This window comes from Tursiops truncatus, chromosome 8, assembly GCF_011762595.2.
Source record: "Tursiops truncatus isolate mTurTru1 chromosome 8, mTurTru1.mat.Y, whole genome shotgun sequence".
NCBI lineage: Eukaryota > Metazoa > Chordata > Mammalia > Artiodactyla > Delphinidae > Tursiops > Tursiops truncatus.
The window spans coordinates 42735546-42762143 of record NC_047041.1 but is presented as its reverse complement, the minus strand read 5'-3'; the positions used below and the strand labels follow the sequence as shown (position 1 = coordinate 42762143).

General features: G+C 35.6%; 1 protein-coding gene and 1 pseudogene across 3 annotated transcripts in view; one reads left to right on the top strand and one right to left on the bottom strand.

Moving 5' to 3' along the window:
* The window catches only part of NAALAD2 (N-acetylated alpha-linked acidic dipeptidase 2), a 58601-nt gene that overhangs the window by 3717 nt on the left and 28286 nt on the right, over nucleotides 1–26598 (top strand). For all 3 annotated transcript variants that reach the window (XM_073808322.1, XM_004320353.4, XM_019923757.3), the window contains exons 3-12: nucleotides 8264–8450; nucleotides 9559–9660; nucleotides 10360–10485; nucleotides 12582–12768; nucleotides 16943–17036; nucleotides 18177–18275; nucleotides 23212–23297; nucleotides 23573–23692; nucleotides 23798–23880; nucleotides 26102–26165. In XM_073808322.1, the coding sequence (XP_073664423.1) occupies nucleotides 8264–8450; nucleotides 9559–9660; nucleotides 10360–10485; nucleotides 12582–12768; nucleotides 16943–17036; nucleotides 18177–18275; nucleotides 23212–23297; nucleotides 23573–23692; nucleotides 23798–23880; nucleotides 26102–26165 (1148 nt within the window). The remainder of the gene's footprint in view (nucleotides 1–8263; nucleotides 8451–9558; nucleotides 9661–10359; nucleotides 10486–12581; nucleotides 12769–16942; nucleotides 17037–18176; nucleotides 18276–23211; nucleotides 23298–23572; nucleotides 23693–23797; nucleotides 23881–26101; nucleotides 26166–26598) is intronic.
* LOC117313399 (mitochondrial import receptor subunit TOM6 homolog pseudogene) lies at nucleotides 21397–21693 on the bottom strand (annotated as a pseudogene).

Here is a 26598-nt window from a genome sequence, read left to right as displayed (position 1 = left end):
TCATTTTATATTTTTCATTGGAATTATTACTCTTTTTAATTTTACCCATTCTGACAGGTACATAGAGATACCTTATTATGGTTTTAATTTGCATTCCCTAGTACCTAATGATATTGAACATCTTTTCCTGTGCTTATTCACCATCTGTATACCATCTGCAGTGAAATGTCTGTTCATGCCTTTGACCTATTCACTATTTGGATACTTTTTTTTTTTCTACTGAGCTTTGAGGTTTCTTTATATTTTCTATATACAAGTTTTTTGTTGGCTTTGTGGTGTACAGATATTTTTCCTAGTCTGTTATTTGTCTTTTCACACCTTAACTGGGTTGTTTGCACATCAGAAGTGTTTAATTTTAATAAGGTCTAATTTATCAATTTTTCATTCTATAGATCACGCTCTTGGGTTCATGTCTAAGAACTTTTTGTCTAGCCCTAGATCCCTTTTCTCCTCTTTTTACCCCCAAATTTTATAGTTTACATTTTACAATATATTTTGTGATTCATTTTAGAGTTAATTTTTGTATAAGGTGTAATGCTTGGTTGAGGGTCATTCTTTTTTTACCTGTAGATGTCCAGTTGCTCTAGCCCCATTTGTTGAAAGGCTATCCATTGCTTTTGCTCCTTTGTCAGTAATCATTTGGGCATATCTGTGTGAGTCTCTTTGAGTTCTCTGATGCTCTGCTGATCTATGTGTCTACTCCCTGCCAGTACCATGTTGTCTTGATTACTGAAGTTATGTAGTAAGCCTTAACAATGCATAGGATGATTCATCCCACTTTATTTTTCTATATCATTTGCTATTCATATAAAATATAGAATAAATATATCTATATCTAGAAAAATCCTTGATGAGATTTTGATAAGAATTGCTTTAATCTTACAGAGCAATTTAGGGGCACTTCGCAGTTTTACTATGTCTCGACTTTCCATCCATGATTATGGTAAGTCTCTACAATTATTTAGGTCTTCCTTTAACAACATTTTGCAATTTTCAGGATGCAGATCTTGTATATGTATTGTTACCTTTATATTGAAGTATTTCATTTTCTTTGCAGCAGATGTAAAATCATATTGTGTTTAATTTCAGTTTTCACATTTTTGTTGCTAGTATATAGAAATACTGTTGATTTTGCATTCTGTGGCTTGTCTAAACTCATGTGTTAGTTCTAGGAGTTTTTGTAGATTCATTAGGATTTACTTTCTATGTAGAAAATCAGGCCATCTTCAAACAGGGACCATTTTATTTCTCTGTTTTCAAACTGTATGCCATATATATATATATATATATATATATATATATATATATATAGTCCTTATTGTGCTGATTGTAGTTCCAGTACTGCATTGAATAAAAGTGATGAGAGCAAACATTCTTTCCCTATGTCTGATCTTAGTGGGAAAGCATTCAGAGTTTCCCCATTAAGTGTGATGTTATATGTAGATTTTTTGTAGATATTCTTTACTGATTAAGGAAATGTCCCTCTATTCCAAGATTGCTAAGAGGTTTGTTGTTTTTTTTAAAATCATGAATGGATATTAAATATTGTGTCAACTGGAAAAGAGAAAAAAGCACAACATGAGAGAGCTGTGAGTTCACTGTTATTTGGGGACTTACAGAAGACTATACCCAGGAGACATTCTCTCAGATAGCTCTGCAGAACTTCTCCCAAGAGGTGGAGGTGGGGATGGGTGGAGGTCCAGGTCCATATATATATGATTTTAGTGAAGGGGGTGCATGCAGTCAAGCGCACATCTTGGTACGCGGTTGCTACTAGTAACAAGAAGGTTGCTGCTAGTCACAAGGAGCAGATACCTCCGTTAATAATTTTAGTGCTTTTCTATGTATGAGAAGATACAAGAAATTGGGTAAATAAAATTTTCTCCTGAAAATATCTAACTATCTGAAGGCCTGTTCTGCCAGTTTTTCCCAGAGCATAGGGTATCTCATTCCTGATCTCCACCCTGAATTCCTTTCAGAGTGTGTTGGAGATCAGCAAATGCAGTGGCTGAGCTAATCCTTGTAGAGCCAGATGCCCAGTGACACACTTTAGTTGGAAGTTGTAAAATGGTTTTGCTCCCAAAATCTTGGCTCCCTGTACATCAATGCTGAGATGAGATACAGAGGCAGAGTTTTGGAGGAAAAAGAAAGGGTGGCTTTATTATTTGCCAGGCCAAGAGGGGAACACAGCAGGCTAGCACCTCAGGAACTGTGTCCCTCTCCCTGGGGAATAGGGAGAGGTCTTATAGTCAGGGCTCCTGGTCAGGGGTATGTGATAAGGATCTAGGCAGTAACAGTCTTGCATTCTTCTTTCTTCTGCAGAGTTTCAAAAGGGTGGGGTTGCTGACAAGATTAGGGTGTGTGCAGGGCCTCAGGTGGTTTCCTGGCTGCTCCTCCTTTGATTTGCAACTGTTGGAAGGTCGTGGAGGCTGGAGTCTTGCCTACAAGAAATGGTAGACAAAAAGGCCTCCGTGCCTGGAAGCCCGTAGGGCCCCGCTCAGTTTCAGTTTTTCTGCAACAATTTATATGATCATATAACTTTTCTTGTTTTCTGCTTTAGCGGATTACTATGGTGATTCCTTTATTTCTTCACTGACTTTTTGGGGGGATCAAATTCTGTCAAGAATAGTGTTACAATCTCCTCCAGGAATGTGAAATTGTCTATTTCCCCCATTAATTCTGTTAATTTTTGCATTATCTATTATGAAACTCATTTATTAGACATATACACATTAATATTATGTCTTCAAGACAGAACTAACCTTTTATCTTTGTGAGATGTTCTTTATCTTTGGTAATAATCTCTATATTTAAGCATATTTTATTTGGTATAAGTTAAGCCACATCAGCTTTCTTATACTCACATTTGCATGATATGTATTCTTCCATCCAGTTACTTTTAAAATGTACCTTCTATAGAGAGCATGTAATCGCCACTTGCTATTTTATTAATTTTGGAATCTGTGCCTTTTAATTTGAACATTTAGTCTGGTAACATATAATGTAACTTGATATGGTTAAACTTAGGCCAACCCCTTTACTGTTCTCTGTTTGCTCCCTTTATTTCTGTTCCTTTACTTCTCATTTTCTGCTTTTTTTTTTTTTTGGTAGTGGGGAGAGTATTTGAAATTTTATTTCATTTCAATTTATCTTTTGGCTATACCTCTTTGCATTGATTCTTTTTTCTTTTCTAGTAGTTACTCTAGAGATTACATTATACTTGTCTAACATTTCACTGTATTTTTAATGTTACTACTGTACAATTTAACATGAAATGCAGAAAACTCACATTTCTATATGTCCATTTACCATCTTTCTATCGTCCTTTATATGATAGTTGTTGAAATTATCATATACACATACAATGTAAACCTAACAAAACAATGTTATAATTTTTTTCTTTGAACAGTTATACCTATTGAAAGGCAATTAAGAGTTAAATATCTGAGAAATGTAAAATATTATTTTTTATTGTTTCCAGTATCTTTATTTGTTTCTGAAAATTTAGGTTATCCTGTAGTATATCTATTTAGTCTGAGTAACTTTCTTAAGCATTTCCTGTAATGTCGGGTCTGGTGTTGACAAATTCTCTTAGTTTTCCTTTGTCTGTAAAACATTTATTTCATCTTAATTCTTGAAGAAAATTTTTCTTGGATATAGAATTCTGAGATCACCTCGTTTTTTCTCCTTTCAGAGCTTTAAATATTTTTTTTTTTACTGTCATCTGGCTGGTAGTGGCATCCGGTGAGCAGGCCACGGTTATTTAAGTTATAGAACATATATCATTTTTGTCTTTAATTTTCAGCAGTTTAATATGTGCCTAGGCATAGTTTTCTTCAAATGTATTCTATTTAAGTCTCTCTGAGCTTTTTTTTTTTTTGCGGTACGCGGGTCCCTCACTGTTGTGGTCTCTCCCGTTGCGGAGCACAGGCTCCGGACGCGCAGGCTCAGTGGCCATGGCTCACGGGTCCAGCCGCTCCGCGGCATGTGGGATCTTCCTGGACCGGGGCACGAACCCGCGTCCCCTGCATCTGCAGGTGGACTCTCAATCACTGTGCCACCACGGAAGCCCCTCTCTGAGCTTTTATTCTTTTATTTTTGGCCACACCACATGGCATGCAGGATCTTAGTTCCCCAACCAGGGATTGAACCCATGCCCCCTGCAGTGGAGGCATGGGGTCTTAACCACTGGACCACAAGGGAAATCCTCTCTGAGCTTTTTGACTTTGTAAACTTTTGTCTTTCACTACTTTAGGAACGCTACTTTTTGTTCTTTCTTTCTTTTTTTTTGAAATATTTATTTTTTTTTTGTTTCTTTGTTTATTTATTTGGCTGCTCCGTGTCTCAGTTGCGGCATGCAGGATCTTTTAGTTGCAGCATGCGGACTTCTTAGTTGTGCACACGAACTCCCAGTTGCTGCATGCATGTGAGATCTAGTTCCCCAACCAGGGATCGAACCTGGGCCCCCCACACTGGGAGTGTGGAGTCCTACCCACTGGACCACCAGGGAAGTCCCCTGTTCACTATTTCTTGAAAATTTTCTGCAGCATTCTTTCTCTTCTCTCCTTTTGAGACTCCAATTAAACCCTAGAATCAAATGAACAAGGTGAAGTTCATATGGTGTAGTATATTTCCTCCCCATCTGTCCTGTGATTTGAGGTGATCACAAAGTTCAATCTTACTTTTGATGGATGAACTATAGCAAGCTGAAGTAGAGGAATGAAAACAGCTATACTCTTTCTTAGAAATTTGAGCTGATTTATGACTGAGGCACACAGGTATCAGGAAAGCTTAATCAAAATGTCTGTTTTGAGGTGCTTGTTTGGAGATATAGGAAAAGAATCTATAGGCAGTAGGGTGGATGTCATTTGAAGAAAGACTCATTCTGTATTTCTCATGCAATACATGAAAATAGCCAATTGTCTTATCAAGTAAGACAGAATGCTTATATTTAAAAATGTGGGGAATTCCCTGGTGGTCCAGTGGTTAGGACTCAGTGCTTTCACTGCCGTGGCCCGGGTTCAATCCCTGGTCAGGGAACTAAGATCCTGCAAGCTGCTCAGAGTGGCCAAAAAAATAAATAAAATAAAACAAAATAAAAATGTGTAAAAGACCAGGTAAAATGTAAACACTGTTGAACTGCAGCATATCATAAAGTGTCCAGAAGAAATTACCTAGAAAATTATCAATACATGAGGTGCCAGCAGCAAAACTTGGTGATGCTCTTGACCAAACATTAAAATTTATGTCTTTATTTTCTCTCTCCTTTGCTTTAATGTATAATATAGCATAAGGTGATAAGTTATGTATGAATAGTTTGCATGATGTCATCTTGTTAGAGTTGGCTTTTCTTTTCTTTACATCCAACTGAAGACAGAAGTTGCATACCAAGAATGATGACAAGAATCGAGGTAGAGTGAAATGCGTTGAATTAGGAGCCCAAGACTTTAGTGAGTGAAGAGGGAGTGATCCACATTTTTGACAGCACCTAGAAGGCATAGTAGGTGGTGACTTTTGGTATGAGTTTTAAAAGAGTTGTTATTTTTGAGAGAAGATAAAGGAAAAATATTTGAAAGAGCCCATGGAGAGTAAGCAGGACTCCTCCTCAATGATCATCTGGGCCTGAGGTATGTGGAAGCATGAGCAGGGTCTCCCGAAGAAACCAGTTAAGGCAAAGAAGTCAAGTAAACATTCAGGAACGGGCAGAGGAAATAGAATTGATTGATTATAGAATAGAGATTTATGACCAGTGAAAGAGTCTCCCAGGGAAAGGAAGGTTTCAAGATTGGTTTAAAGGGATTAATGTAGTGGGAAAAAGTTGATTTCTCCCCAGCCACTTCCTTTTTGACAGAGCCTCAACTGCTCATGTTCGCACTCCTTAAGGGGGACCTGTGTTCAGTGAGGGTTACCTTCCATCCAGCCCAAGAATCTGGTCTATAATCCAATCATTATAACTTCCTTCTGACAAGGGTTAGTTGGAGAAGGGGTATATGACCCTATTATCCCTGATGAAATGGGAGAAAAATTTAGCTGAGATCCTCTACAAAAAGTTTTCCTTTGTTGAAAGAAACACAAAAGAGGAAATAGCTTTTCTTGTTTGTACTTGCTTCTCCTGAATGTTGCAGCATGAATATATGATGCCTAGAGCTGCAGTGTCCCACTTGGGACCATAAAGAGAAATTCAGTAAAGTTATTCCCTGTTGCTTTTTGTTTTTTGCACTTCTGTCTTTCATTTCAGTGGGTTGCCTAAAAGATGGGAGGCAAAACTTCATGGTTAATTCTCCATCTTAAATGAAGGAAATATACTTATTTTTTTGCTAATTGTAAGAATATTATTTGCTCACTACAGAAAATAAAACAATAATGAATTATATGAAGTAGAATTTTATTTTTAAAATAAATTTATTTATTTATTTGTTTTTATTTTTGGCTGTGTTGGGTCTTCGTTGCTGAGCGCGGGCTTTCTCTAGTTGTGGCGAGCGGGGGCTACTCTCTTCGTTGCGGTGTGCGGTCTTCTCATTGTTGTGGCTTCTCTTGTTGCGGAGTACGGGCTCTAGGCCCGCGGGCTTCAGTAGTTGTGGCATGTGGGCTCAGTAGTTGTGGCACGTGGGCTCAGTAGTTGTGGCTTGTGGGCTGTAGAGCACCGGATCAGTAGTTGTGGCGCACGGGCTTAGTTGCTCCGTGGCATGTGGGATCTTCCCGGGCCAGGGATCAAACCCATGTCCCCTGCATTGGCAGGTGGATTCTTAACCACTGCACCACCAGGGAAGCCCTGAAGTAGAATTTTAAATATCCCTAGCCTCAGTGGTTTTACTATGCATGTAAAATAACTTCTGTCTACAAACACATTAATATTTTTTTACAAATATTGTTCAATATTAAATATCAGTAACTTGCAGCTTTGACTTAATGATATAGAAGTGGAAAGCTTCACAGAGGAGAATATGCTTGAAGAGTCCTAATGGATGATTAATAGCTTACAGGTGGGGAAGGTGAATGACTAGCAGTGGTGATACAGGGAGATTCATGTAAATAGGATGATATTTATGTCTGAGAGAAGATCTTGTGCAAAGGCTAACAATGGTGGTCATTTTAGGAGACCAATTAACATATTAAATGATATAGAGTGAAGAAGTGATAAAGGTGAGTGGTGGGAAATGAAGCTGGAAAGGTGAAACAGTGGATTATTTGAAAAAGGGCGCAAATGCCATGCCTAGTGTGAACTTTATAATGTAGAAGATAGAAGGGTTTTAAAAGCAGTTGATCAAAATGATCAGATGAATGATTTAAAAATAACACAATTTCTCAAGGTCAGACAACTGCAACTTTCGGATGCCAGCCCTGGCATTTAATACTTAGGAAATTATGGACAAGGTATTTAACTACTCTCTGTTTCCTTATTTGCAAAACGGGGACAATGGCAGAAGGGTGGTGAGGATTGAATGAGAAAGCCCAGGTGAAATACCTGTTCCAGTTCCTGGCATATAGTAAGTTTTCAATAAGTACTGGTTTTTCTTTACTGTCTGTCTTTTTTGGTTGTACTATGGTTGATTAAAAAAACAATCTACGAAAGTATCATTACCCTACTTATGGAGGGAGAGGGTTTGGGAAACTTTGAAAATATTATTTACCTCAAGCCAAGTGAATTTCATTCAGAACTATGTCTGTGAAGTCATTTAACTGTTCCAAATCATTTAGACTCAGAACCTAGAGAACATTGCTCACATTCAGTTCAACAAACCTGTATTGTGTAATTCCTGGGTAACAGGCCAGTGTTGAGCATTAGGGAATATACAAATAAAAATGCATGGACTCTAGCTTCAATGAGATAAATAGACAACTGCGTACAATAGCATGAAAACATCAGTAGAAGTGTATGTTAACAAGACTGCCCAACTGGTCTCTGGCAAACATTATGATCTGTTTTTCAGAATGTCCTCATTTCCTGTTAAGCAGCAAGAAGTTAGCACCACTGATGTAGACGCATGCCATCCTTCCAGCATGTTTTCTCATACCTGAACCTCTGCTGATTGAATGTGTTCACCATGGGATGTGTTCTTTTCTGTGGGAACATAGTGTGAAAACTGCAGTTACACACAAATATTTAAAAACTGGCATATCTAGAAAGCTCTAGCTGGGTTTTTTATATCCCTGTTATAGAAATGATAACTTAATGCCTAAAATATGAGTTATGCATCTAGAATAGTTCTTAGGTACATTTTCTGAATATAGTCTTTAACTCCTCCTTTTATTTTCATTTTAGTTCTTTTACAGAGCTACCTCATCTGGCAGGAACAGAACAAAATTTGCTGCTGGCCAAGAAAATCCAAACCCAGTGGAAGAAATCTGGACTTGATTCAGCCAAGTTGGTTCATTATGATGTTCTCCTGTCTTACCCTAATGAGACAAATGCCAACTACATATCAATCACGGATGAACATGGAAATGAGGTGATTGTTTTACAATATTGTGTGACTTTCAGGTGTATAGCAAAGTGATTTAGTTTTTTTTAAATATATATATATTTTTAGATTATTTTCCATTATAGGTTATTATAAGATATTGAATATTGTTCCCTGTGTTATACAGTAAATCTTTGTTGCTTATCTACTTTATATATAGTAGTGTGTATCTGTTAATCCCATACTCCTATTTTATCCCTCCCCCTCTTCCCTCTTTGGTAATCATAAGTTTATTTTCTATGTCTGTGAGTCTTTCTCTTTTGTATATAGATTCACTTATATTATTTTTTAGATTCCACATATAGGTGATATCATATATTTGTCTTCCTCTTTCTGACTTACTTCACTTAGCATGATATTCTCTAGGTCTACCCATGTTGCTGCAAATGGCAATTTCATTCTTTTTTATGGCTGAGTAATATTCCATTGTATATATAAACCACATCTTATTAAAACAACCATCTGTTGATGGGCACTTGGGTTGTTTCCATGTCTTGGCTATTGTAAATAGTGAACATTTGGGTGTATGTACCTTTTTGAATTAGATTTTTTGTCTTTTTTGGATATATGCCCAGGAGTAGGATTGCTGAATCATATGGTAGCTTTATTTTTAGTTTTTTAAGGAACCTCCATACTGTTCTCCATAGTGGCTGTACCAACTTACATTCCCACTAACAGTGTAGGGGGGTTCCCTTTTCTCCACACCTTTTCCAGCATTTGTTTTTTTAAAATTTCTTTGAAGTATAGTTGATTTACAATGCTATGCCAATCTCTGCTTTACAGCAAAGTGACTCAGTTATACACATAAAGACATTCTTTTTTTTATATTCTTTTCCATTATGGTTTTTTCAAGCATATGTTTTTTGTAGACTTCTTGACGATAGCCATTCTTACCACTGTGAGGTGATACCTCATCGTGGTTTCCATTTACATTTCTCTGATGGTTAGCAATGTTGAGCATCTTTTCCTGTGTCTGTTTGACATCTGTATGTCTTCTTTGGAGAAGTGTCTATTTAGGTCTTTTGCCCACAAAATGCATTATTCCTTAATAGCAATCTGAAATAATTCTAACTTCATATGTTTCAATTCTTGCTAGATTTTCAATACATCATACCATGAGCCACCACCAGATGGATATGAGGATGTTAAAAATATTGTACCACCCTATAATGCCTTTTCACCGCAGGGCACACCAGAGGTAAAATAAAAGACATTTTTTATTCAACTGTTTAAATCTTTTTTAAAGAAACCTATGTAGAGGACTAAAACCAAGATTAGGTGGATCATACACGCTAATTCATACTTTGAGGTTTGATGCTATATACAGCCTTCCTAAAAATAATTTTTAAAAAAGAAAAAGAAAAAACTAAAGAAAATAAATACATGAAAATTGGACCCTGATAAGCAGATGCCGCTCTTTGAAATAATTAAGAAACTGCTGAACATGTCTTTAATTCAGTAATGACAGTAGATGGTTTTCAAGCTTTTTTCCTTTGTTCATAGTCTGACTTTGTTATAGATTTATAGATCTGAATTTATAAATCATACCACAGAAATTCTTAAATTAATACCATGGTTGGAAATCAAACATAGTTAGGATTTTAAAAATTACTTTTATTTATCCTATTTCCCATGGCTCAGGATATGCTAATAATTTCCTCAAGACAGAGCACACTGTCTAAAATGTTTTACATACTGTCTTGTTTTTTTTTAAACTTTCAGGATACTGAAATATTTTTAAAGACTTCTACAGAATTAGCATGGATCTGTTTATTAAGCCCAAGGCAGGAAAGATAACTTTTGATGATGCAATATTGCAGAGCAAACTTATTCTTTGGTTTTCTTTTTAATTATAGCAGTATTATGTATTTTTTGTTTTATTTTTGTTTTCCTACAGGGGGAGCTTGTATATGTGAACTACGCTCGTACTGAAGACTTTCTCAAACTAGAAAGAGAGATGAATATCAACTGCACTGGAAAAATTGTTATTGCAAGATATGGGAAAATCTTCAGAGGAAATAAAGTATTGTGTTATTTGCTTTTCTAGAGGGAAAAAGACAGGATATAACCTGTGAATATAAATGATCAGCTTGCATTATGGTTTCCAAAATTGCTATATATATATACACACACACACATATATATATATATGTAAATTTGCTATTTTCGTGGTTGCACAGAAAAGCCTGGTTTATTTTTGAGGTTTTTTTGTTTGTTTTTTTGCTACCTCACATATCTAGAAAGGGAAATTATTCTTAATAGTTTTATTACCAAAGCAATGTTATTTTTTATTTAATTGAAGAAATTCTGTATAACCTAAAAAATGAAAATCTCCCATGTATTACTCAATTTCATTGCCCAGACATAATCAATCTTAACAGGTCTTTCCAGGCCTATGAAATATGAATATATTATATGAATATAAGTATTCTCCATATACTCATAGTGCATAAATTTTTTTTTACAAAGAGGGCATTAGATACTATATATTGTATAACTTTATTTTTTCTCTCAATAATAACTCAAGGGTATTCTTCCATGTCAACACATTGAGAGTTGTATAATAGAGTGGTTAAGAGTAAGCTAGATCCATACAACCTGGGTTCTGATCTGGTCTGGGCCCCCTATTCTCTAGATCTTTTCCTGTGAGCAAGTTAGTTAACCTCTCTGTGCCAGTGTTTCCTCATATATGAAATAGGAATGCTAATAATAACACTAATCTCTTAGAAGCCACAGTAGGATTAATCGACTTTAGGTTTGACAGCGCTTAGGATGGTTACCGGTACTTAGTAATTTCTCGGTAACTGCTTATCAAGTAAATACCTCATTACTTTAGATGGCTATGTAGTATTTCACAGAATTGATAAGCAGTTTATTTAACCATTGCTCTGTTGACAGATCCTTGGCTTGTCTTAAATTTGTTACTATTAAAATAATTATATTGTTGGCATCTTTGTCCATATGTACTTGAACATTCGTGTGAAGATTTTTGTAATATAGATTCATTCCTAGAAGTTGAATGACTAAATCGTAATGCACAGTTGACTCTTGAACAACACAGATTTGAACTGCATGGGTCCACATATACGTGGATATTTTTCAATAATAAGTAGTACAATACTACATGGTTGGACGTTAGTTAAACCCGCGGATGCAGAGGAATGGCGGATACAGAGGGCCAACTATAAGTTATTCTTGGATTAACCCTGCATTGTTCAAGGGTCAATTGTATATTATTTCAAAAGTTTGATGGGCATCATTGAGTTGTGCCAGATTTTATTCTTTCTAATATTATAAAAGAGTGCTTTCTGAATACTGGAAAGTGTTTAAGTTGACTGATAGTTATCTATCATTCGCTATAATACTTCTGGTAATAAAGAATTCAGTATCTTACAGGAGAGATTTTCCTATTTGTGGTCAGTTTGAATTGTTAGAAAAAATGTTTACAAAACACTATGGGCAATGTTTCACACACTATGTTCTGTGTAGAATTTTATGTTTTATGTTATGTTATTTATTTTTTGACCACACGGCGTGGCGTGTGGTATCTTAGCTCCCCAACCAGGGATTGACCCCGGGCCCTCTGCGGTGAGACTGCAGAGTGTTAACGGTGGACCGCCAGGGACTTCACCTGTGTAGAATTTTAAATTAGTTAATTCCACAAATATTAACATCATGCTTACTCTATGATGTACTAAATGTTGGAGGGTAGATAGTTAAAAATGAGTAAGACAGGGTCCCATTCTCAAAAACAGCCTCAATGTAGTAGGGGAGAAAGATGTTTAAAACGTATTTTATAATGCTTTAATCCATCTTGTAATATAATTATATACAAAATATAGAAGACGTACCAAGAAGGGAGACATTAATTTTGCAGTTTTAGTGATAATAGGAATGCTTCACAGAAAAGGCAATAACTTGTTTGGAGTTATGTTGAATAATGAGAGTTGTTAAGTCTACCAAGACAGAAATTGTATTCAAGGCAAAGAGAACTGAATGTGTAACAGTGTGATGATAAAAGTGTGTAAATTTCCTTATGTCATTAAATTGATTTGTTCTTAGATTTGTAAATCAGTCATTTTCCATTTCTACATTATGGATTGCACATTGCTCCTGTAGGTTAAAAATGCCATGTTAGCAAGAGCCAAAGGAATCATCTTGTACTCAGATCCAGCTGACTACTCTGCCCCTGGGGTACAGCCATACCCAAAAGGATGGAACCTTCCTGGAACTGCAGCCCAGAGAGGGAATGTGTTAAACTTGAATGGTGCTGGTGACCCGCTCACTCCAGGCTATCCAGCTAAAGGTAATAGATAAGCCTGTTATGGTCCACTCATTTTTGCAAAAATATTACTTGCCCTTATAGAAGGCATAAAAGCAAGCAAGCATCTATAGAATAACATTAAAACTGTGTGCAATTATATCTTGGATTGCTATTGCTAGGAATTCAAAAGCATTTCCCTTTTATTTCAGTTTTAAATTTTCATGAAGTGAGGACATGGAGAGGGGAAGGGGTCAGTTCAATTCTCTCTCTACCTTTAGTAGAGGTTCAGAAACACAGATTCTTATGTCCAAAGTAATATTACTCTTACCAAACCAGAACTTAGGGTTTCTGAATTGTCTAACGATTTTATTCTTCTGTAGATCATGTATTTCTATTTTTAAAAATACCAATGGGTTTTTTGTGTTATTTAATATGTGAAATGTGAAAAGTTTTGACATCTGCATAACCATATCCACAATCAAGATAATGAACATATCCATTACCCAAAAAAGTTTCCTCTCATCTTTTTGTACAGCCTTCCTCTCAACCCTACCCCCTCCCTGCCAATCCCTAGGAAATCATTGATTTTCTTTCTGTCAGTATAGTTATTTTGAGATTCATTTATGTTGATGTCTGTGTCAGTATTTCATTTCTTTTTTTTTTTTTGATGAATGGTATTCCATTGAATGGATACTCTACAGTTTGTTTATTCATTTACTTTTTGTTGGAAATTTGGATTGCTTTAAGTTTTGGATATATTACACATAAAGCTATGAACAGTTGTATGCAAGTCTTCATATGTACATATGTTTTTATTTCTCTTGAGTAAATACATAGAAATGGCATGGCTGGATAATATGATAGATGATTTTCAAATTGTTTTCCAAATTGGTTGTACCATTTTATATTGCAGCAGCAGTGTATGAGTGTTCCAGCTGCTACACCGTCGTCAACACTTAGTATGGTCAATCTTGTTAACTTTACGTTCTAATAGATATGTACATCCTCCAAGTTACAATTCTTTTTCAAAGTTTTGGTAGCTATTCTAGGTCCTTCCCATGTGAATTTTAGAACCAACTTATCAATTTCTACCAAAACGTCTCCTGGGAGGTTGATTTGAGATTGAATTAAACCTATAGATCTGTTTGAGCAGAATTGACATTTTAAAAATATTGAATCTTCTGATCCATGAATATGGCACAACTCTCCATTTACTTAGGTATTCTTTACTTTCTCTCAGCATGTTTGTAGTTTCACTGTACAGACCATGCATGTCTATTTTCGCATTTACCCATAAAAATTTCCAAGTTTTATGCTGTTTTAAATTACATTTTAAATTTCAATTTCCAGTTGGTCATTGCTAGTAAATAGAAATGTTATTTTATTTTTAATTTAATAAATAAATTTATTTATTTATGGCTGTGTTGGGTCTTCGTTTCTGTGCGAGGGCTTTCTCTAGTTGTGGCAAGCGGGGGCCACTCTTCATGGCGGTGCGTGGGCCTCTCACTACCACGGCCTCTCTTGTTGCGGAGCACAGGCTCCAGACGCGCAGGCTCAGTAGTTGTGGCTCACGGGGCTAGTTGCTCCGTGGCATGTGGGATCCTCCCAGACCAGGGCTCGAACCCGTGTCCCCTGCATTGGCAGGCAGATTCTCAACCACTGTGCCACCAGGGAAGCCCTATTTTATTTTTAGCAGAAATATATTGATCTTGTATTATGAAAACTTGTTAAACTAATTCATCCTACTAGGTTTTTGTGGATTCTATCAGAGTTTTTGCATAGATGATCATGTCATCAGCAAATAAAGACAGTTTTATTTCTTTGTTTCTAATCTGGGTGCCTTTTATTTTCTTTTCTTATCGTAGCGTCTGGTACCTCTAGAACATTGCTGAAAAAAGTTGTTAGAGCAGATATCCTTGCCATGTTCCTGCCCCAAAGACTGTCCTAGTCTTTCTCTGTTAAGTATAATAGTAGCTGTATATTTTTTATAGATTCTTTTTATCAGATTGAGGAAGTTCACTTCTAAAGTGCTATGAGTTTTATCTTAGCACATTTATCTCATTTCACTTGCAGTATGTATTGGATTTTGTCAAATGCTTTTTAAAATTTTTTAATTTTTGGCTGCTTTGGGTCTTCGGTGCTATGCGTGGACTTTCTCTAGTTGTGGCGAGCTGGGGTTACTCTTCCTCGTGGTGTGCGGGCTTCTCATTGCAGTGGCTTCTCTTGTTGCGGAGCATGGGCTGTAGACATGCAGGCTTCAGTAGTTGTGGCTCGCAGGCTCTAGAGCACAAGATCAGTAGTTGTGGCACACGGACTTAGTTGCTCCACGGCATGTGGGATCTTCCCGGGCCAGGGCTTGAACCCACGTCCCCTGCATTGGCAGGTGGGTTCTCAACCACTGTGCCACCAGGGAAGCCCCTTGTCAAATGCTTTTACTGCATCTATTGAAGTGATCTTAAGTTGTTCATATTTATGTTTTTTTCAATTATACAGATTGATTTTTTTTTTTTTTTTTTTTTTTTTTGCCATGCTGCACAGCTTGCAGGATGTTCCGCAACCAGGTATTGAACCTGGGCCATGGCAGTGAAAGCCCAGAATCCTAATCACTAAGCTACCAGGGGACTCCCCAGATTGATTTTTGAATGTTAAACCACAACATCCTGGGACAGACTCTACTTGGTCACAATGTATTATTCTTTTCATAGTGTTGGTATATTATTGGATTTTTGCTAAAATTTTATTAAGAATCTGTCTTTAGTAATAAGGGATATTGTTTATCCCTTACTGCTATCAATTTATTTTCTTGTAATATCTCTGTCTCATCTTGGTAACAGTAATGTTGGCTTCATGGAATGAATTAAGAACTATTTCATCTTCTTCATTTTTCTGCAAGTGTTTATATAGAATGGGTTTGATTTTTGTCTGTGAATGTTTGTAGAATCCTTCAGTGAATCCATATGGGCCTGGTGTTTTTTTCGCAGGAATGTTTTTAACTACAAATTCAATTTCTTTAATAGATATATGGCTGTTTAGGTTATCTATTTATTCTTGAGTGAGATTTGGTAGTTTGTGCTGTTTAAGAATTTTGTCCATTTCATCTAAGTTGTCAAATTTATGGATTTAGAGTTGTTCATAATACATTCTCTCTCTTTCTCTTTTTCTCTCTTTTTCTGCAGGTACTGGAGTGCTATTCTTGTCTTTATTCCTGATATTAGCAATTTATATCTTTTTTCTTCTTTTCCTGATTTGTCTTGCTAGAAATTTATCAATTTTATTAATCCTCTCAGAGAACCAGCTTTGGATTTCATTGATAATCTCCATCATTTTTCTGTTTCCTATTTCTTAGATTTCTGCTCTGATGTTTAGTATATCCTTTCTCCTGCTTATTTTTGCTTTATTTGCTCTTCTTTTTTACTTTCTTAAGTGGAATCTGATGTCACTTGTTTGAAACCTCCCTTTTTTCTTCTTCTTTTTAAAAAATATTTATTTATTTATTTATTTGGCTGCTCTGGGTCTTAGTTGCGGCATGCAGGATCTTCGTTGTGGCATATGGGATCTAGTTCCCTGACAGGGATCAAACCTGGGCCCACTGCATTGGGAGCTCGGAGTCTTAACTACTGAACTACCAGGGAAGTCCTGAAACCTCCCTTTTTTCTAAGATAGTGGTAATAATGCTCTAGAGAACTCTATTTTGGCTGAAAGCCAAAGTCCCAATTAGGTTTTAAGCCTGACAATACTTTTCATCTTCCTTTAAGGAGAATATTGTTACTGTTTGAGTAAGAACCTTATCACTTATTCACAATATCTCATAAATTCCCTTTAATTTTTTTTTTTTACAATTCTTTCTAGTTTCAGAATCTGGGATGCATTTTCCAGGTATCTGGTTAACTGAAGCTTCTTTAAGAAGGATTTGAGATATCCTTGAGGAAATAAAATATTCTTGTAAAATTCAAGAGAATTACGTGAAATGTCAAAGCAAGTAGGGAGTCTGTAATCCCTATAACTGATTTTATATTAAAGTGTAAATGATTTAATTTCTTACTTTCAAATTAAATAGACCATATTAGATAAAACAATAATTGACTTCTGGGGAACTTTAAATTTTGAATATCATTTCAAACATATAGCTAATTTGCAATAGTAATAAAAGAAATTCCTTTATACCCCTTGCTCAGATTCTTCAATCGTTTTTCTCTTATGCAATTGATTTTTGCAGAGTACACTTTCAGACTTGATGTTGAAGAAGGAGTGGGAATCCCTCAAATCCCTGTACATCCCATTGGATATAATGATGCAGAAATATTATTACGGTATAATTTTCTAGTTGGATTTGAGAATAAGATATTTTACACTAGTATGCCCATTTTCTCTTCTAAAACGAATATGTTTTGTATCAGAATGGCTCCTGAAATTGGAAAAACAGACCACATCTTCTTTTTTTTCCATAAGAGAAGAGCAGTCAGTTTAATGACTAAGAAATAATAAGAATACATTACTTTGTTTGCAACAAATGAAAGTCTCAAAAGCAAAACTATGTCCAAAGATAAAAATACTGATTTGAGATTTTTCAAGCAGTTAGATTGTCTTAGATCTTCATTTGATGTTTGTATGTGACCTGCATTTTAAAAATGTGGTAATGTCTACCACTTACCAGATGTGTGAACTTATACCAGTTACTCAGTCTTTCTCTGACTCAGTTTCCTTCTCTGTAAAATGAAGACAGAAATAGTTTCTCCCTGACAGAGTTATTATGAAAAGTAGATGAGATCATGTATATAAAGTATCTATAATATGATATTCAATTAATGTTTGTTATTATTGTATTGTATAACTGTGTTGCTTTTCAAATCACCTAACTTCTATTTTTGTTTAATGTATGTACCAATACAATTTGGTAATTGCTTTGTGAGTGGCTACTATATAATCAGCAGCTTTTCTAGAAATTTCTTCTCTTTAACACAGTCATGAATTTCACATGTTCAGGATTTCTTGGACCTAATGCTTCCCTATGTAAATAAAGTCAAAAGTAGAAAGGCTGATGCTTCCCATTTCCCCTCACTATCTTGGTTGGTTTTTTTTCTCCTTAGCTCTTTTTGTTTTCTTGCCCATGCTGTGGGGCTTGCAGGATCTTAGTTCCCCGACCTGGGACTGAACCCAGGCCCAGGCAGTGAAAGTGCCGAGTCCTAACCACTGGACCGCCAGGGAATTCCTCTCCTTGGCTCTTATCAGTAATATATTAAACATTTTCCTCATTTATCTCAGTTATGGCTCTCTCACTAGAATGTAAGCTCCACAAGGCAAGGAAATTTTACAGTACCTGGCACTTAGTAAATCCTCAGTATATACTTGTTAAATGAATGAGTGAAATATCTCATCACCACACTTTATGATGTCTTCTAAGAAATGGTGATGCTCAGCATTTATCTGTCATTTTTGTGTTCTCCTGACAGCTATTTGGGAGGAACTGCTCCACCAGATGAGAGCTGGAAGGGAAGTCTTAAGGTGAATTATAATATCGGGCCTGGCTTCATAGGACATGATTCTTTCAGGTAATTTTATGTTACTTTAGTATCCTAGAAAAGGTTTATATGTTTAATGGAAAAATGTCAAGATAAATATTCTGCCAGGTATATTTTGCTTATCTTCTTTTTCTCATTTTTTCATAATGAATAATTATTTTATATTGCTTAAGAATTACTTATGGAATGATGTATTAAATTCTTCTTCCAACAGTGATATCACAGCATTTGTTTTGTAAATCTCAAAAATTACATTTGAGTTATAGGTTTAACATTTTAACTTCCCTCTTCACCTAACCTTTTTAAGTTTTTCAGATAACTGTCAAAATGCTATGCATGTGAAGCACTAGGTTAACTTGAGGGAAGGAGTAAAAGAGAAGAGAGAAAGGAGCCAACCTTTGTTGATCACTTCCTGTGTGGGTGGGTTAGATGAGTTAAAATGGGTAAGCAAGTAACTACTGTAAGGCTCAATACACTTAGCATTTTGGGTATTATTGTTATTAACCCATGAGAGCACTTCGAGGAGTGATCACAGAATATGTGTTCATTGAGCTTAATTCTACAGAAAAAATAAGTTTTCCACTGTATCAAGATAGGCAGGAAATGCCAGAGGCAAAGAACAGCTTATACAGAGTTGCAGAACATCATGACATGATCAGAACTTTACGTACTTTGATTTGCTTGAAATGTAGAGAGGAAGGGAAACTTAACACTGATAAATCAGAGAAAATATAGCTGTTTTTATTAAGCTAAAATGATTAAATCAGTCTTGTTTGCTAACAATTTACTTTAACAATGTGAAATTGTATTCTTAGAATGTTTTTTAATTTCTGAACTTTTAAAGTATTAGAAGTTCAATTTTATTTTATGGGGATTTTAGAAATATTTTTATATAAGTGCTTATTTATCTCTATCTCTCAATTAGAATGGAGTTCTTTCAATATAAAAGACTTTATTGTCTAATTATTAATACTGTCTAGAGGCACACAATGAAAGATATAGGCCTTTCTGATTTATAAACAGAAACATACAGACAGAGAAATCAATAAACATATAGCTTCAGTCACAGTTCAAGAGTAAACTCAGAAAGAGAACATTTACTTGGTCAAGATATCAAAAAACTGTTCACCTTCACCATGGGCACAAAATCCTATTTGATTTTAATTCAAAATGGGCAGATATACAAATTTTTTTAAAAAATTGCTAAAAACAGGACTATGTATGTAATTTCTCACCCAAAAGAGATGTTGATAATCTGTGGATCCATTTACAGAGATTGCCAAATGACAAGGCATGAAACCTTAAATTCTTAAACATTGCTACCACAAATAGGGAATAATTTACCTACTGTAAGCAAACTAGAAACATAAACAAAACACAGAATCAGTAGAAAAAATTAAGTTAGAGATACAGAGTTTCAGCAAAGTTAAAATTCTACTGCTGCTTGGGATTTACATCTGAGAGCCAAAAGAAGACATGTCTGGTTTTAAGCTGCCCATTCTTGGTTCTTCAAGCAGAGTCCATGTACGTCTCAGTGGGACTTCAAAAATGATAAAGGATTTTTTTTTTAAGTAAAACCATAATTCTCATACAAATATAAACTGAACATGTGTAAAAATTTTATTTAATGCATTAATTAATAAGGGGACCAGAAAGGAGTTAAAACTGGTTCGAAGGAGAATTCAAAGATTGTACAAAAAACGAGCTCCTTAGGAATGCTGAAATGAGTGTGCTTAATAGCTGAAAAACTGATTTCTTCCACATTGGGGGAAGTAAGTCAATTGAACGTTCACTAGAGAAATTGTGCATTTCAGTGGGCATGAATTATTTGTATTACTACAAGTTAAGTTCTGTCACTACAGAGTTGTAAAATAGTCTAGTCAAAGATAATGATAGGCAGAGGTAACTCTGATGGTTGAGCTAAGGTTGTTCTCAGTTTTTCCACACAGGAGTATATTCATTCAATTCACAATTATTTACTGAGCATTTACTATACCCCTGGTACCATTCTGCGTACTGGGGATTCAGCAGTGTACAAAACAGGCAAAAATCCCTGCCCTGTGGAGCCTACATTCTGAAGTTTAGTTTATTTGGAACATGATGAGTTTGAGGTGATAACAAGACAAACAAATACAGTTGACCCTCAAACAACACAGGGGTTAGGGGCACCAGCCCCCCGCCTGTCAAAAATCTGCGTATTACTTTACAGTTAGCCCTCCATATCTGAGGTTTCACATCTGTGTATTCAAACAGCTGCGGATCATGTAGTATTGTAGTGCATATTTAGTGAAAAAAATCCACGTGTAAGGGCACTTATGCAGTTCAAACCCATGCTGCTCAAGGGTCAACTGCTCAAGGTCAATTCTTTTTTTTTCCTTTGTGCATAATCTCTATTTCAAATATTTGTTAAAATACCATTAGATTAGATCAAGAACAAAGACAAGAGCAAAGACCATACTCTTCAGAAACTTAGGAACTATGTACAGAACTTTAAGGAATAGAGGACAACACTTTAGCTGAAACCTGCCTGCTGACCAGAGAAGGGTGTTCTGAATAGACTCAGCAAAGAAAAGGAAATCAGGCTGTTACCCAGTCTAAGCTCTATCGCTCGCTGTACGACCAGCCAATAATTGAGAGATGAGCTGCTGGGGCAAGGAATAACTACTTTATTCGGGAAGCCAACAGACCGAGAAGATGGCGTGCCCCAAAGAACCATTTTGCCTGAGTTAGAATTCAGGCTCCTTTCATACTAAAAGGGGAGGGAGTAAAGTCAAACATTTCCTGGTTCCTGTCAGCCTGCAGAGGGGATGTGTTAATTTCTTCCTCCCTGCAGTCATTCACTGGTGGGCCTGGTCAGGTTGTTTCCTGTGAGCTTAAAAAAAGATATTTTAACTTAATGTTCATTACCTGGGAAGCAGGGTTCCCAGAGATGGGCCATTATGCATAATTTAAGCTTATAGGCTACATCCCTTAATGAATAACTTGTAATAGAGTACAAGAAGTTCTTCTCTATTACAAGGCAGGGAAGGAAATTTGCCCATCTGAATCAAACTTCAGTTGCCATCAGGGCAAGTCGTGTAATGGTCACAGATGGGAGGCACTGTGTTTGGAAGGTTCAGATACAGCACAGGGGTTCTATGTGTTTTTATGGCTACACCCCTGGCTGAGATGCCTTTAGGTCATTGTCACTCAAATTCCTGTCCAGCCAAACTCCCACAGCAAAGAGTCCCAAACTGAGGATCAAATTCCTCTGGAAGTCATTCCTATTGGTGGTGAAGCAGTAGACGCCCCAAAGTCAATCTCCCAAGTTGTCCAGAATTTCAGAATTTCGGGAACTTTATTTGCTGAGCCCACATCGTTCACACCAACCCCACTGGAAGCCATAGCAGCACCTCTCTAGATAATTCTTTTAGGTACTTCTGGAGTCAATGATACTAAAAACCAGAAAGATATAAGGATTAAAGATGTAGATGAGCTTCTTTGAGAATCTGAGCAGATAGCCAGTTTATTTTCATGTTTAGATTAAAATAGATTTTTTTCCTCATTCTTCATTGTTACAGTATTCTTTACTTAATTTTCTTCATTTAATGACATACATCAATGAAACTGGCTTTCTTACTAATAGATCTTAGGCTCATATACTTAGAAACATGCTAAAGAGTATTTTTGCTATTAATTTTTATCATTCTAGAAAAAATAAATCTTTTACTTAATGTCTTAAAATGCAAAACAATACCCATTGATTAGTTTTCCCCCAAAGGCACTTTTAGTTGAATACTGCACATGAATTACATATGCATTCAGAAGCACAGTGTACTTTTAGGGGGAGAAAAACCAGAATGTGCACTTAACAGTATACAGGATTTGACTTGTTTGTTCTTCCATTCAAAAATGAAGTACCGGGCTTCCCTGGTGGCGCAGTGGTTGAAAGTCCGCCTGCTGATTCAGGGGACACGGGTTCGTGCCCCGGTCCGGGAAGATCCCACATGCTGCGGAGTGGCTGGGCCCGTGAGCCATGGCCGCTGAGCCTGCGCGTCGGGAGCCCGTGCTCCGCAACAGGAGAGGCCACAACAGTGAGAGGCCCGCGTACCGAAAAAAAGAAGTACTAAGTAGGTTCCCTGCCCACCTTCTGTAAGCCCACCATAGATTAAAAACTTTTGTTCCTTTGTGAAAAAGAGGCTCAACATTTTCCCATATCATTTTTGATTTATAAAACGTGAATGGCATTTTTTTCTGACTTTCTGAGCTTGATTGTTCTTTCCCGTGAATTCTAATTTGGTTAATTATAATTGATGAATGAATATTTAAAAGGCAGGCCCAAATCAGAATCAACAGTGATGACCTGGAAAGGTTTCATCGTATAGTTGACTTGTACATTTTAGCAGGTGCTTCTCAAATTGCCATTTAACAATAGAATTTATCATGTTTCTTATAGGCAGCATTCAGTCAGCCCTTTAACAATGTACTGATAGACTATTTCAATAATCTTGGAAAATGTTACCGAATAGCAGGAATTAATATAAAACACATTAAAAATAAGCTTCTTTGACCTTTAATAGATAATGGGCTGTCTCCCTTATTTTTTGTAATTGTATAGGGTGTATTTAAAAATTTTAGAATGAATACCCAAGACATGTTTAATAATAGAATATTTTGAACTTTAAATAAATATCAACAGTAGAGCTATGAGGGAGGAAAAATATAAAATTTTGATATTTGGTTTTTAAAATTTGGCTTTAAGGAGCATGCTTAAGTACACAGGAGTGACCTGTCATGATGTCTGCAACTTCCTTGCAAGTGATTCAACAATATTACAATTATTGAATTTATGTGGTGGGTATTTGGGAATTTATTGTCCTATTATACAGTTTTCTGTACTTCTGAGATTTCTCATAATAAAACAATGGAAGAAAGCTGTTAGACATAATGTTCTATGTGAGGTAATTTGTTCCCTTTGAAATTCTAGGAAGGTTAGAATGCGTGTTCATAACATCAATAAAATCACAAGGATTTACAATGTAATCGGAACTATCAGAGGATCTGTGGAACCTGGTGAGTTGGTGGATTATTTTAGACATTTTGTTCTTACAAAGATTACAAGAGTAAGAGAAGATAAATTTTAGTCAACAATTGATTTTTTTCTGGCTGATGTGAAACAACTAAATTTGGAATAAAAAAGTATAATTCTAAAAGAAGACTCTACCTTATGGTGTTGCTTATTTTCTATGGGGAAACTCAAGCGAGAGGAAGTTTAATTTAAAAACAGAAATTACTACTCTTTATAATGTATTCAAAGTTGTAGTTCTTTTGAACACATTTTTTCCCAGACAGGTATGTTATTCTGGGAGGTCATCGGGACTCCTGGGTATTTGGAGGTATTGACCCAACCAGTGGGGCTTCTGTTTTGCAAGAAGTTGTTCAGAGTTTTGGCAAACTGATGAGTAGAGGTAAGTAATGTTTCTTTGGTAGGTGATGACAAAAAGTGACTTTGCTGAATTTTCCTTTGTTTTTAGGCAGGTGTACCTAACTATGTATGTTAACAATGATTACAGGCTGGAGACCAAGAAGAACTATCATTTTTGCCAGCTGGGATGCAGAAGAATTTGGACTTCTGGGTTCCACAGAATGGGCTGAGGTAAATAAGACAGAGAAGTTCTTATTTTCTTGGTCAACAGGGAACAAATATATGTATCTCTGGATAATCGCAGATAGGTTCCATTACCTAATATGGTTTTAATTTGGATAAATACCCAAGAGAATTTAGGAATTAGAGTTTGCTTTTACTATCATATCAGATTGGCAAAACAGAATATCCTCTTAATTATTGGGCTACAAACAAATTTATTTATTATTGTCAAAATATTTTAGTTTCTATTTGTATTTGTTTTGTAAAAAATCTGTTAAGTTCCAAAAGTAGTTAAAACTAGCAGGCTGTTTCTGACAAATGAATTAACTTATGTAAAAACTGATACAGATACTTGGAGTTAATTTTCAACTTCTGAAGTTTCCTTGGAGTTCTTCCATCTAAGAGAACATAAGATGTTCTGTTAAGGTGACTATACTTTGATTGTAATTTCACATTTACAGATTCCATGTATAACTGTAACCATAGGTATATTTTACCATTCACAAGAGTTCCTGATTGTTGAGTATAATATGATAATTTTGTAAACTGAGTTACAATTTCAAGGGTTTATTTTTCCTTCAGTTATGATTAATTTTTATTTGTCACTGGGTCTTAATGCTTAGCCTTTAAGTGTCTCTCCTAGGCCCCCTCTTTTATCTTCTTCCCTTAGCCTCTCTGTTGAGTATCTCTAAGTTCTTAAATGTGCAAGGTAAGCTTGTGCATTTTTATAAAGGCAAGTGCACCATAAAGCACTTTCCCTCCACCATCCTCTATTTATCTTTTATAAGTCCAGATATTATAGAATTGTTTTAAAGTATGTCTTATAATTCTTGCCATTGTGTCTAGTTTTTAAATGCTTTCCTTCTGACTCCTTTCCTCTTACTTTACTTTAAAATAATAATATGAAATAAATAAATATGGGAGTAAAATCACACACATACAGTCACTTGTATCACTTTTGCTTTATTCCATTTATATTCCGAGGTTTTACTATTATGTTGGTATTATGAATATGTATTTTGGAATAGACTGTTAATTTAGATGCATCAAATTTCATTAAGGTCATTTACTTTTAGAAATATGTAATTTCTTATGAATACATGTATATATAAATACATGTCTCTGTTCCTATAATTTCAGCAGCTTAAAATAAATCCAAGATATAATATGCCTTGCATTAATTTAAATACATGTGGGTTAAAAGACAGTTTCAATACTGTTTCCAGTTTTCTACCAGATTCTTGATCACATTCACATTCGGATTCTTAACCACTGAACCACCAGGGAAGTCCCACCTTCCTTAAATATAGTTAAGGAATCTTCTTTATTTCTACTCTAAATCTGTTATAATGGGAACGCTTACTCTAGCTACAGCACAGTCAGCTGTGATCTGGCCTGTGTGGGCAACTGTAGAGGCAAGAATCCTCATTTGTGTGATAATCACTCACAGCTTTAAATGATTTTATTGTAACATGTTCTTATAAGGTACAAAGCTAGAGAGAGAGAGAAGTAAAGGGGTCTCTCAGCATATTCTCATCTGAGGGTGATGACATTAGTTTTTCTCTGATTTATTTTTCTTGGATGTGTGTGTGTGTGTGTGTGTGTGTGTGTGTGTGTGAATCAGAGAAAGAGAGAGAGAGAGAACATCTTTTTTTATTGTCCATCCTTCTTTCTCTTTTGTTTTTTTCTCAACTCTCCTGCTTTTTTGTTCTTTTTCTTCATATCTTTTAAAAAAATATTTAGATAAATGGAAATTTCCAACTACTCACTTTTAAAATGATAAATTTCCATGGGTGTCCAATTTCAGTGGATCTTACACTCTAATGTAGGTAAGGATTGCCAGGGATACCTTTTAAAAATTATAGATTTCCAGGCCTTACTTTGAGCAATTCTTATTCAGTAGATGTGGGGTGGGGCTGAGATTCCTTGAGGTTTACCCTTCATATTCTGCTGCAGGGGATCAAGGAACCACATTTTCAAAATGCTGTTGCCTCAGGGCTCACTGCTATTGCTATAAACAGTAGCTACAGCATCATAATATTTTTCTTACTTGTTTTAACTGAGTTAATGTTGTCAACCAATCAGATAATTTCTCAGAAATTATTGTCAAAGGCATAGGCATTTGATTTATAAAGGTATTTGCAGACCACTCTTATACTAAATTTTTTTTTTTACATTCTCACAATTCTAAATGCTGTGAGTTAAGTAACAACTTTTGCTTCAACTATAGGAGAATGTAAAATCACTTCAGGAGAGAAGCGTTGCTTATATCAACTCAGATTCATCCATAGAAGGTAAATTTTATTTTGGGTTGTTATTAAATAGTATACCATCATTTAAGTCTGTAAATTCAGCTTGTAAACTTTCTAAGATTATCCTCTCCTATGAGACACCTCTATAATACCTCCATTTTCCATTTTTACCAGAGAGAAAATCATTATGATTCAAATGAATCAATATGATTCATAACTAAGCTATTGATCCTAATTTCTTTAGTATATTTACCATTTGCCTATCTTGGATTACTAGTTAAAATTCTAGTACTTAATTACATTCTTCATGTGCAGATAGTAAAAGGACTGGTCTACAGAATATTTCATACAGAAATACTTCCTGTATGTACTGGAGCAAATTTGAAGTGAGTACAAACTACAGACTTCCTTTTGACCCTGACATGTGACATTTGTATCTATAGGCTTTCACTGTATTATTACTTCTAGATAAATG